General features: G+C 54.0%; 1 protein-coding gene across 1 annotated transcript in view; it reads right to left on the minus strand.

Annotated features, from left to right (window-relative positions):
• Positions 1–12,481, minus strand: part of HDAC2 (histone deacetylase 2) — a 41,746-nt gene that overhangs the window by 19,738 nt on the left and 9,527 nt on the right. The window contains exons 2-3 of the mRNA XM_056856364.1: positions 11,808–11,920; positions 10,195–10,312 (exon numbers count right to left, since the gene is read on the minus strand). Of these exons, the coding sequence (XP_056712342.1) occupies positions 10,195–10,312; positions 11,808–11,920 (231 nt within the window). The remainder of the gene's footprint in view (positions 1–10,194; positions 10,313–11,807; positions 11,921–12,481) is intronic.

The following is a 12,481-nucleotide window of genomic DNA, read 5'->3' on the forward strand; positions in this document are numbered from 1 at the left end:
TATTGGCTGGACTCTCCCAAGGGCTGGTCGCTCTCGCGGACTGCGGCGAAGGATCGCCGGTTGGCCTTCCCCAGCACGGGACTCGAAGGGGACCCGGCCCGCAAAGAGGCCCTCATGGAGGAAGAACGAAAACAGTGGCAGGAAGACCGCCGGGCTATGCAGGAGCAGATGGAGATCATGCAACGCGTAATGGGTGAGATGGCCACGACCCTAGATGCGCTGAAATTGCAACCTCCAGCCGGTGCTCCCCCAGACGGGGCGCCAGTAGTTCCGCCCGCAACCCCTGCCCCCCCGGCCCGTCGGGACCTGAAAGTCACGTATGACGGGTCGGGAGACCAGTTGACCTTTTTTATGGTCCAAGTAGACATTTTTATGCGGGAACAAGGCCGAACCTTCGTTTCTGAGGAGTCCCGGGTGCAGTACGTGGCTTCCTTACTGCAAGGGGAGGCGGCTGCCTGGATGGTGTTGCAGTATGAACTCCGCTCGCCGGTGCTGCGAACCCTGGACGAGTTCATGGTAGCACTCCGAAACCGTTTTGAGGACCCGACTCTAGGTGAGCGGGCTAAAGCCTCCCTGATGCAACTGCGCCAAGGGACTAAGTCGGTGGCGCAGTATGCAAGTGAGTTCCAGTCACTGGCTAGCCGAATTCTGGACTGGAGTGAGGCTACCTTGGTACAATGTTTCAGGGAGGGTCTCAACCCAGACCTCCAACATTGGGCCTTCATGCAAGGGAACCCCCCGGATGTGGAAGGTTGGGTTCGCCATGCTGCTGACATCGAGAATCGCAAACAACTCCTGAACTTGTCCAAGCAACGGATTGGGCGAGACCCCAGGCCCCGGGGTGACCGTGGCCGGGAACTCCGGCAAGGGGGTGGCGGGGTCCTCTCGGCCGCGGAACGCCGCAAGCGGTTCGAGGCCGGCGTCTGCCTGATCTGCGGGGGAAAGGGTCACTTTGCATCGCAATGCCCCTCTCGCTCAGGCCGTCCGACCCCTCCCCGCCAAACCCAGGCCGAGCCGACGAAACCGGCCGCCGACAGCCAGCCTCGCCGCAGAAGTGGACCACTGAGCCGGCGCTCCGGCGCACCCTCCGCTCTCCACGCACGTCCCCAGGATGGGGCATCCGACTCTACGGTCCCAGCGGGGTCCCGGATTACAAATACCGTCTTTGATTCGGACGGCTCCCCGGAGGCCACTACCCCGTCCCCCTCTTCCAGCGAGGAGGAAGAGTGGGAACAGCCGGCAAAAAACGCCGTCGGTCTGCTGTAGAGGGGGCTCCGCAGCAGACCGTCCCTATCGTTGTGCAAGGAGCTCCACCGATGGTAAGCGCCCAAGAGGACAATGTATTTGTGCGTGTCCATCTGTCCCTACCCAAAGGGGGTCCCCCGTTAGAGGTCCCCGCGTTGGTCGACTCGGGGTGTGCCCGCACCATGATAAATGAGGAAACTGCCAAGAAGTTGGGTGTCCGGCGCAAGCGGCTTCCGGGACCCCTCCGTTTTTCCCAAATGGACGGGAGTGACTTTAAACGGGGCCCGGTGACCCACAGAACTGCAGCCGTGATTATGTCCGTGGGGGAACATTGGGAACGGTTGTATTTCACTATCGCCCCTATTGTAACCCCTGTGGTGTTAGGGATGAACTGGTTAAGGGGGCACAATCCCTCCATTGATTGGGTTAAACGGGTGCTTTCCTTCCCCGAAAACCCCTGTGGGTTGCATGACAAGGAACGGGTACTCAGGACTCCAGCCGCCGCACTGGTAGGGTCCCCCGCCCCAGTCTCTCCTCAATTACCCTCTGAGTACTCGCAATTTACTGATGTTTTTGATGTTAGAGAGTGCGACGAACTGCCTCCCCACAGAGAAACGGACTGTGCCATCGAGATTGTAGGGGAAGGCAAACTGTCTAAGGGAAAGGTTTACCCCATGAGCCCTAGTGAAAAGACAGTGTTGCGAGACTATCTGGATGTCAATCTGGCGAGGGGTTTCATACGCCCCTCCAAGGCTCCTTATTCAGCCCCAGCTTTCTTTGTAAAGAAAAAGACGGGAGATTTAAGACTGTGTATTGACTTTCGCAGACTGAACGCAGTCACCCAGTCTAATGCTTACCCCCTCCCTCTTATTCCTGACCTTCTAGCACAATTAAAGGAGGGCCGAATCTTCACCAAACTGGACTTGGTAGAAGCCTACCACCGCATTCGCATCAAAGAAGGAGACGAACCCAAAACGGCCTTTTCCAGTTGTTTTGGGATGTTTGAGTACCTAGTCATGCCGTTCGGACTTTCGGGGGCTCCGAGTGTCTTTATGCAATTAATTAATGAGGTTTTGCATGATTTGCTGTTTCGGGGGGTGGTGGTATTTCTCGATGACATCCTTATTTACTCTGAAACCATGGAAGACCATGTGCGCCTAGTGCGAGAGGTGCTCCAGCGGCTGCGGGAGCACAAACTGTATGCTAAGGTGTCCAAATGTGAATTCCACCAACCCTCCATTACATTTCTGGGGTATGTGATCTCCCACCAAGGGTTGGAAATGGACCCCGCCAAGGTCCAGGCAGTGCGGGACTGGGAACCCCCCACTACCCGCCGCCAACTTCAGCAGTTTTTGGGGTTTGCCAATTTTTACCGGAACTTCATTCCTAACTTTGCCCAAGTTGCGCTTCCCCTCACTGCCCTGTTGCGTACCAAGGACAAGGGGGCTAGCGCCGCGCTTCCCTCAGCCCGTTTGCAATGGTCCCCCCAGTGCCAGCTAGCTTTTGAACGTTTGAAGCTACTTTTTTCATCCGAACCCGTTTTGGCTCACCCGGATTGCACCAAGCCTTTTGTGGTGCAAGTGGATGCCTCGGATGTAGCCATGGGCGGGGCCCTATTGCAGAGGGATGAGGGGGGACGGTTGAGACCATGCGCCTACTTCTCCAAGAAGTTTTCCCAGTCTGAAATCAACTGGGCCATTTGGGAGAAGGAGGCAGCAGCGGTCAAACATGCCCTTACCATATGGCGACACTTCTTGGAAGGGGCCGAACTGCCATTCGAAGTGTGTACCGATCACAAGAATCTTGAGGCCCTCAAGGGGGCTAGAAAACTCAATGCCAAACAGGTTCGGTGGGCCCAATTTTTCGCTAAGTTCCGATTCACTCTCAGACATGTCCCTGGCAAAGAAAATGCCCTAGCCGACGCTTTGTCACGACTTCCCCAGTATCGCAACGATTTCGATCGCCCAGTCGACTCCCTGTTCACTCCCGAGCAGCGAGGGGAAGTTCCTAGCTTAGCCGTCACCACCCGGTCCCAAGCCCGACCACCGGAGACCCCCCCTACACTCAAAGGCATCCCGGAAGCCTTCCAACAGCGACTCCGGGACGCCTCCTTGCAGGAGGAGGAGCATCATCTCCTCCCCACTGGTCTGGAACGTACCAACACTTGGTGGGTGCAAGGGGGAAAACTGTACGTCCCCTCCTCTCTTCGCAAGGAAGTATTGGGACTTGTACATGGTGCCAGGCTAGCGGGTCATTTTGGTTTCATAAAAACGCTTCACCTGGTTCGAAGACAATTCTGGTGGCCCGGTATGAGATCTGATGTAGAGTTGTATGTGCGCAGCTGCCCCACCTGCGCCACAGCCAAGAAACGGATGGGAAAACCCCCAGGGCTTCTCAAACCGCTTGAGAGCCCCTCCCGTCCCTGGGAAGTCATCGCCATGGATTTTATCACCGACCTACCTCCGAGTCGGGGAAAAACGGTTCTTTGGGTTATCACAGACCTCTTTTCCAAACAGGTTCACTTCGTTCCATGTGCAGGCCTTCCTTCAGCCCAGGGCTTAGCTAAACTGTTCATCACACACGTCCTCAGGCTACACTCGATCCCGAGGAAGGTCCTCTCCGACCGGGGGGTCCAGTTTGTTGCCAAATTCTGGCGGGCCTTCCTAAAGTTAATGGGAGTGGAAGAGCAGGGCCTTTCTTCCGCCTATCACCCCCAAACGGATGGTCAAACAGAACGAGTAAATGCGGTGGTAGAATGTTATTTGCGTTGCTATGTAAATTTCCACCAGGACGACTGGGTCGACCTGCTGCCATTTGCCGAATATGCGTATAACAATGCGCCTCATTCCTCTACCGGCTTTAGTCCCTTCCAAGTTATATACGGGACGGATTTCGGCCCTTTCGGTTCTGCCCCCGTCTCGCCAGAGCTCCAGTCTACCCCTGACCTTCAGGAGTGGATTCAGGTGGTTAAATCCACCTGGCCATGGTTGCTCAAAAATCTGGAAAGGGCAAAAAGCAAGTACAAGGAACAAGCAGACAAACACCGGTCTCCGGGATGGGAACTCAAGGTGGGGGAGCAAGTCTATCTGTCCACCAAAAACCTCCGCTCTCTTCGCCCCTGCAAAAAACTGAGCGACCGTTATGTGGGACCTTTCCCCATTACCAGAGTAATCAACGAGGTTACTGTGGAACTGGACCTCCCAAAAACTCTGAAAGGAGTCCATCCAGTCTTTCATATAAGCCTCCTCAAACCCTATGTGGCAGCCCCCCAGTTCCACCCCCCTCCCGCACACGAGATTCCTACCGTAGTAGGAGGGGACACCCATTTGGAAATATCCAAGGTTTTAGACTCCAAATGGAAGAAAGGGAAACTGTTTTACTTTGTTCGCTGGAAAAACCTTGGCTCCGCTCATGACGAATGGGTGGCCGCACCCCACATGGCGGCTCCTCGCTTAGTCCGGGAATTCCACCTTGCTTATCCCGATAAGCCTCGTCCTCTCGGGGACCCCGGGGGGGGGCCTTAAGGGGGGCAGAATGTGAGGGTCTCTGTCTTTGTGTCTCTGCTTTCCATCACCTGCTGTGTTATCAGTGAACTCGTAAAAGCAGTTCACACCTTCTGGTCTCAGGCGCCAGGCCTGATGGCCCATGTATCTTCCCCCCCCCCCCGCTGTTCTTCCTGCCAGTACTCCCTCAGGCCGATGCGGCCTTGGAAGTGTGATAGCCGCCCAGACTTCCTGGGATCTGTCTGATGTTTTGTATTATGCCAAGCTTGTAACTTCCCATAACAATAAGTGTGAACCCCAGTGCCCCAGTGCCCTGGAGTCAATATATTCTGTAAACCCGTATAGCCCCTCACTTGCAACTTTCTACCTGTGTCTGTCTCATCTCCTGAAGGCTTCAATAAATCGATTGTTTCTGTATCAACGTCTGAGCAACTGATTTGGAGAAGCAAACTCAGAGAGGGGGATCTCTCACACACACACAATACTGGCCAACTGCCAAACCATGATTTCTCCACTGGGGTTGTGCACTTCTTCCTCTCCCTTAGAATTAAATAGGTGAAACCATAATTAGTTCACCTTTAAATGGAAGGAAGAAGCAGTTTCTAGTTTCAACATTTGGTTCAAGAGCTGGAGAGAGTTTATGGCTGGAGTTAATCATAACACTAGTACAGACATAATGTTGTACCTCAATTAATGCTAAATGGTGAAATGGGAGGGGGAAAGAGGCCGAGCAGGAAAGGAGAGTGCCTAGAGCAGTGGCGGCGAACCTATGGCCCGCGTGCCAGAGGGGGCACTCTGAGCCTTCTCTGTGGGCACATGCACCGTCGCCCCAGCACAGTTCACCTGAGTTCGTTACTAGAAAGCCAGAGGGACGCGGGGCTGGGCTGCGCCCCTCCCCCTCTGAGGTCATTTCTCACATCACCCGCCCCTCTGCCCAGCAGCCCAATGGGAGCGCTTCCTCCCTCCCGTCACATGCGGCAGGAAATCTACAAGGAATCTGCATCAGGAAATCTACAAGGAATTTTCTAGCATTGTAGTAGCTGCAAAGGTGAATTTTAGTTACGTAAGATGGAGACAACCCTGTGTTTTCTTACTTCTCCAGATAAAGCCAAATTTGAAGAACTTGATCTTTCCTGCTTACACTGGTTAGATTTAGGAAATCTGGAAATGGAGCTATTAGAATTTCAAGAAAGCTCTATCTGGAAAAATAAATTCTATGACTTGCATGAAACACTTGAGAAGATAGAAGGGATGACAAAGGACAGCACAGTTAGTTCTGAAAAGGAAATCCTTAAAGTGTGGAATTCTCTGCCAAATAATTTTAAGTCAATGAAAGCAAGCGGGATTGCTTTCCTTACTTTGTTTGGATCATCTTATGCTTGTGAACAGCTGTTTTCAGCTTTGAATTATATCAAATCTGACACCAGAAACAGACTAACAAATGACTTGAGTGTTGCATTTGTTGCTCTCAAACTGACAAAGTATGAGCCAAGGTTAGACAAATTATCAGCATTGCATACAACAGCAAAAATCACATTAATTGTTCAAAAGCATGCCAAGTGCAAACTTTTACCTTTCAATAAAAAGTTGTTTGTATCATTGAAAGCTCTGTTATTGTGGTTTTTTTTAAGACAAAAGATGTTAATGTATGAGTTGTTTTTTTTTCTAAACTAAAACCTCAGTATTCAGGTTAAATTGCTGTGTTGGCACTTCATGATAAATACCGTATTTTTCGCTCCATAGGACGCATCGCTCCATAAGACGCACCTAGTTTTTAGAGGAGGAAAACAAGAAAAAATCTTGTTTTCCTCCTCTAAAACTTGTCTTATAGAGGGTGCGTCGGGATGGCGCAAGCCCGCGTTCCCCGCGCCGACGGCCAGCTGGGAGGTGGGCAGGGCCGCGCAGAGCACTTTCCAAGACCTCCCCCACCCCCGCCCGGCTTCTAGAGACTCCCTGGAAGCCCGGCGGGGGGTCTTTAAACTCCTCTGCGCTGCCATCCCAGGCAGCACAGAGGAGTTTAAAGATCCCCCCGCCCGGCTTCCAGGGACTCCCTGGAAGCCCGGCGGGGGGGTCTTGAAAGTGCTCTGCGCTGCCATCCCAGGCAGCTCAGAGGAGTTTAAAGACCCCCCCGCCGGGCTTCCAGGGACTCCCTGGAAGCCGGGCGGGGGGGTCTTTAAACTCTTCTGCGCTGCCATCCCAGGCAGCACAGAGGAGTTTAAAGATCCCCCTGCCCAGCTTCCAGGGACTCCCTGGAAGCCCGGCGGGGGGGTCTTGAAAGTGCTCTGCGCTGCCATCCCAGGCAGCTCAGAGGAGTTTAAAGACCCCCCCGCCGGGCTTCCAGGGACTCCCTGGAAGCCGGGCGGGGGGGTCTTTAAACTCTTCTGCGCTGCCATCCCAGGCAGCACAGAGGAGTTTAAAGATCCCCCTGCCCAGCTTCCAGGGACTCCCTGGAAGCCCGGCGGGGGGGTCTTGAAAGTGCTCTGCGCTGCCATCCCAGGCAGCTCAGAGGAGTTTAAAGACCCCCCCGCCGGGCTTCCAGGGACTCCCTGGAAGCCGGGCGGGGGGGTCTTTAAACTCTTCTGCGCTGCCATCCCAGGCAGCACAGAGGAGTTTAAAGATCCCCCTGCCCAGCTTCCAGGGACTCCCTGGAAGCCCGGCGGGGGGGTCTTGAAAGTGCTCTGCGCTGCCATCCCAGGCAGCTCAGAGGAGTTTAAAGACCCCCCCGCCGGGCTTCCAGGGACTCCCTGGAAGCTGGGCGGGGGGGTCTTTAAACTCTTCTGCGCTGCCATCCCAGGCAGCACAGAGGAGTTTAAAGATCCCCCTGCCCGGCTTCCAGGGACTCCCTGGAAGCTGGGCGGGGGGGTCTTTAAACTCTTCTGCGCTGCCATCCCAGGCAGCACAGAGGAGTTTAAAGATCCCCCTGCCCGGCTTCCAGGGACTCCCTGGAAGCCCGGCGGGGGGGGTCTTGAAAGTGCTCTGCGCTGCCATCCCAGGCAGCACAGAGGAGTTTAAAGATCCCCCTGCCCGGCTTCCAGGGACTCCCTGGAAGCCCGGCGGGGGGGTCTTTAAACTCTTCTGCGCTGCCATCCCAGGCAGCACAGAGGAGTTTAAAGATCCCCCTGCCCGGCTTCCAGGGACTCCCTGGAAGCCCGGCGGGGGGGTCTTGAAAGTGCTCTGCGCTGCCATCCCAGGCAGCTCAGAGGAGTTTAAAGACCCCCCCGCCGGGCTTCCAGGGACTCCCTGGAAGCCAGGCGGGGGGGGTCTTTAAACTCTTCTGCGCTGCCATCCCAGGCAGCACAGAGGAGTTTAAAGATCCCCCTGCCCGGCTTCCAGGGACTCCCTGGAAGCCCGGCGGGGGGGTCTTGAAAGTGCTCTGCGCTGCCATCCCAGGCAGCGCAGAGCACTTTCAAGACCCCCCCGCCGGGCTTCCAGGGAGTCCCTGGAAGCCGGGCGGGGGGGTCTTTAAACTCTTCTGCGCTGCCATCCCAGGCAGCACAGAGGAGTTTAAAGATCCCCCTGCCCGGCTTCCAGGGACTCCCTGGAAGCCCGGCGGGGGGGTCTTGAAAGTGCTCTGCGCTGCCATCCCAGGCAGCTCAGAGGAGTTTAAAGACCCCCCCGCCGGGCTTTCAGGGACTCCCTGGAAGCCGGGCGGGGGGGTCTTTAAACTCTTCTGCGCTGCCATCCCAGGCAGCACAGAGGAGTTTAAAGATCCCCCTGCCCGGCTTCCAGTCCCTGGAAGCCGGGCGGGGGGGTCTTTAAACTCCTCGCTGCCTGGGATGGCAGCACAGAGGTGTCCAAGCCGGCTCCCGGGGCTGCCCGGCTCTGCGCCACGCTGCCACTATGCTGGGTGGCTGGGAGCCCCGGGAGCCGGCTTGAATGCAGCCAGCCAGCTGGGGTGGGTGGGAAGCCCCTCCCAGCCGCCCAGCGCAGCGGCAGAGGGGCGCAGAGCCGGGCAGCCCCGGGAGCCGGCTTGAATGCAGCCAGCCAGCTGGGGTGGGTGGGAAGCCCCTCCCAGCCGCCCAGCGCAGCGGCAGCGGGGCGCAGAATCAGGCAGCCCCGGGAGCCGGCTTGAACGGCGTCCCCAGCTTGCTGGCAGCAGCCGAGCCGGCTCCCAGGGCTGCCCGGCTCTGCGCCCCGCCAGCTTGGGGAGGTGGGAGGGGCCTCCCAGCCGCCCAGCGCAGCGGCAGCGGGGCGCAGAGCCGGGCAGTCCCGGGAGCCGGCTCGGGTGCTGCCAGCCAGCTGGGGGGGTGGGAGGCCCTCCCACCTCCCCAGCTGGCTGGCGCTATTTAAGCCGGCTCCCGGGGCTGCCCGACTACGCGCCCCGCAGCCGCTGCGCTGGGCGGCTGGGAGGGGTTTCCCACCCACCCCAGCTGGCTGGCTGCATTCAAGCCAGCTCCCGGGGCTCCCAACCACCCAGCGTAGTGGCAGTGGGGCGCAGAGCCGGGCAGCCCCGGGAGCCGGCTCGGGTGCTGCCAGCCAGCTGGGGGGGGGTGAGAGGCCCCTCCCACCTCCCCAGCTGGCTGGCGCCATTTAAGCCGGCTCCCGGGGCTGCCCGACTCCGCGCCCCGCTGCCGCTGAGCTGGGCGGCTGGGAGGTGCCTCCCACCCCCCAGCTGGCTGGCAGCAGCCGAGCCGGCTCCCGGGGCTGCCCTGCTCGGTGCCCCGCTGCCGCTGCACTGGGCGTCTTGGAGCTGGCTGGCGGCATTCAAGCCGGCTCCCTGGGCTGCCCGGCTCTGCACCCCGCTGCCGCTGCACGGCTGGGAGGGGCCTCCCGATGCCGGCCCTGGCGTCCCGGCTCCGTGCCCCTCTACCGCTGCGCTGGGGGGCTGGGAGGGGCCTCCCACCCACCCCCAGCTGGCTGGCGGCATTCCAGCCGGCCCCGGCGTCCCGGCTCGGCGCCCCGCTACCGCTGCGCTGGGGGCCTGGGAGGGGCCTCCCACCCCCCCAGCTGGCTGGCGGCATCCCAGCCGGCCCGGCGACCCGGCTCGGCACCCCGCTACCGCTGCATTCGCTCCATAAGACGCACTGACATTTCCACTCACTTTTGAGGAGGAAAAAAGTGCGTCTTATGGAGCGAAAAATACGGTAAGTGGGTTTTGGGTTGCAGTTTGGGCCCTTGGTCTCTAAAAAGTTTGCCATCACTGGCCTAGAGGGTGCTTCCATCAATGCAATCGGGCAGCATTACCTCTGAAGTAGTTATAAAACCAAGGCTTATAACAGGCAGGAACAAGTCAGAATGACAATGACCCAAAGGCAAAAGCAGTAAACTTTTACATTTCCACCCTTAGAAATCAAGCTTTAGAATAAAGGAATGGCATTGATAATTATGGATCTTTGTAGGTAATAAATGCCTAAATGCTTTTTTGTTCACCAGATTACAAAATAATGTTTTGTGAGAGAAAGGGTTTTCTAAAAGTGTTTGCATTTAGTTCACAATACAAACTTACATCTTTGCATCTGTTTGCTATATTCAGACATGTTGTCAGGTCTTATTGAGCGAAGAAATTTAATGTATTCATCACTGTGGTATTTGGTCATTTCTTCTGCTGTAGCTTTGTGGGGCCGCTAATGAACAAAACAGGTCCAAGAAAGAAAAAGTTGCTACAATATTGCAAATATTCCTATTTTAAAACAAATCTGATCACACGTTACATTAGCACTTGCCACAATATTTCAGCTTTGTTTCTTTTACACTCCTAAGTAACACAGTAGTTCTTGCATGGTTTTTATAGTTACCACAATGTTGTGACAACATGTAAATCAGGTAAGAACTAAATCTAACATTATGTTTGTCTTCCATAGGCTTGGATCCAGCCAAATGTTTTCACAGGATAAATCCTTCTTGCCTCCCCCTTCCCATTGCCTCAGGGCCAGGAGCAACATTTCAGGGGACATTTTGGGCTGCAGGGATGTGGGGACTGTGCTCCGTAAGCAAAAATGTTTGGCTGGATCCAAAAAAAATGTATGGCAAATGAATTATTTAGATACCAAATCAAGAAAAACACTGAACATTCACTAGTTATGTTAAGCTACTTAACACCTGTGATGGGTGGGGCCTGCGAATCTTGCTGAATTACTTAATGAGATCAACGCAGGAGGGAGAGGAGAAATATGCAGATCATGGAAAATAAATACACTAAATCTTGAAGGTGACATAAGGGTCCTGTTTGTTTTTTACTGCAACAGTAACATGCTAACCTCTGGAATTATTTACTATTTGCAAATCTTACTAAAAACAACAACATGGTGCAGCCTTATGTCAGAATGTGTACCACTGAATTCGGTTCTTAGGTTAGGTAATATTCACGTCTCTCCAAAGAAAGAGTACAAAAGACAGTGTTGGGCCAGAACTTCTATTAAATATTTATTTTTTAATACCCCACAATAGTCAAGACTACTTCCAAGGACACTCCACTTTATTTGGCCAATGGAAGAATGATCTGGAAGACTGATCATTTTCTGGGTTGGAACCTGTGATTCATCAACAGAAGGCATTGACAGTCACTGATCTGCCTGGCTTTCCTCTCCTTTCTGACACTGGGAAAGCTTATCCTGCAGGGGTATGGGGCCCACATGGAGCATCAGCCACATTGATAAGGAAGGGGAAGAAGGTGAAGTCTCCTTCTCTTGCCTCTTGCGTGAGCAGAATACTGATGATGAAAAAGGGAGAAGGGAGTGATTGATGCTCCCTTTCCTCTCCCTACTGCAGGCTCCTGACCAGCGTGGCTACTACTTCACGTGGGTCTTGTGACCCCAGGGAATGTGGCTGGAAACAGCTGTTGGGGGAAGGAGAAATCCAAGACTGGTAATCTTTGTGTGGTCCTCACAGGTTCCTTGAGCTGAATCCAACTCACTGAATCTCTATAAATAACATAAAAAGTGATACAATTAGGCCTGCAATGTATAACTGTGTTTTATTGGTAAAACCATAAAGTGTTGACCTGAAATTCAAAACTAGAAGAAATTTTTCAAAACTAACATGTGTAAAATATATTTACCTAACTGTATTTTGCCACTAGCCATCAATTTTTAAATGATGAAAATGCAAGGGTATACTCACATAAATTTCCATTTTCCTGTATAAACCATAATTTAGCAATAAGTTATGCGTCATACGAATCCTGTGAGGCTTCATTGGGTGTCCTTGCCCATAGTAATAGTTCCCTATATCACCTAAAATGGAAAGAAAAGTCACAGTTCAAAGTGCAATCATTACTTTTTCAGGTTTAATTGGTTAAGGCTTGCTTTGTTTAGGGAAAAAAGAAATAATCATAACAGAATCCCATCTCATTCCAATCTGTCAAGCATTCTTTCACTCATCTATGATTTCCCACACCTCAGGAGGCATTCCAAATTTCGGAAGTACTGCACAAAATCATAGCTAAAATTTAGCACCTACCTTGTACTTTCCCTGTATCAGTAAATAAGATAATAACACTCTAGTCAGAAGACTTATTAAACTGTAGTTGCTGACTTCTTAGTGAAATCAGTATAGTGTACGGTTTAGAGCACTGGACTAGCATCTGACAGACCCAGATTTGAATCCCTATTCTGAAATGGAAGCTTGCTGGGTGTCTTTGGCCTGTCACACATTCTCAGCCTAACCAACCTCAAAGAGTTGCTATGAGGATAAAATTTAAGCGAGGAGAACAATGCAGGGCTCTTTGGGTCCCCAGTGGGGAGAAAATTAGATTATAAATGAAGTAGTAAATAAGCATTTAAGCATATGCTGGT

Source organism: Euleptes europaea, chromosome 10, assembly GCF_029931775.1.
Source record: "Euleptes europaea isolate rEulEur1 chromosome 10, rEulEur1.hap1, whole genome shotgun sequence".
Taxonomy (NCBI): Eukaryota; Metazoa; Chordata; class Lepidosauria; order Squamata; family Sphaerodactylidae; genus Euleptes; species Euleptes europaea.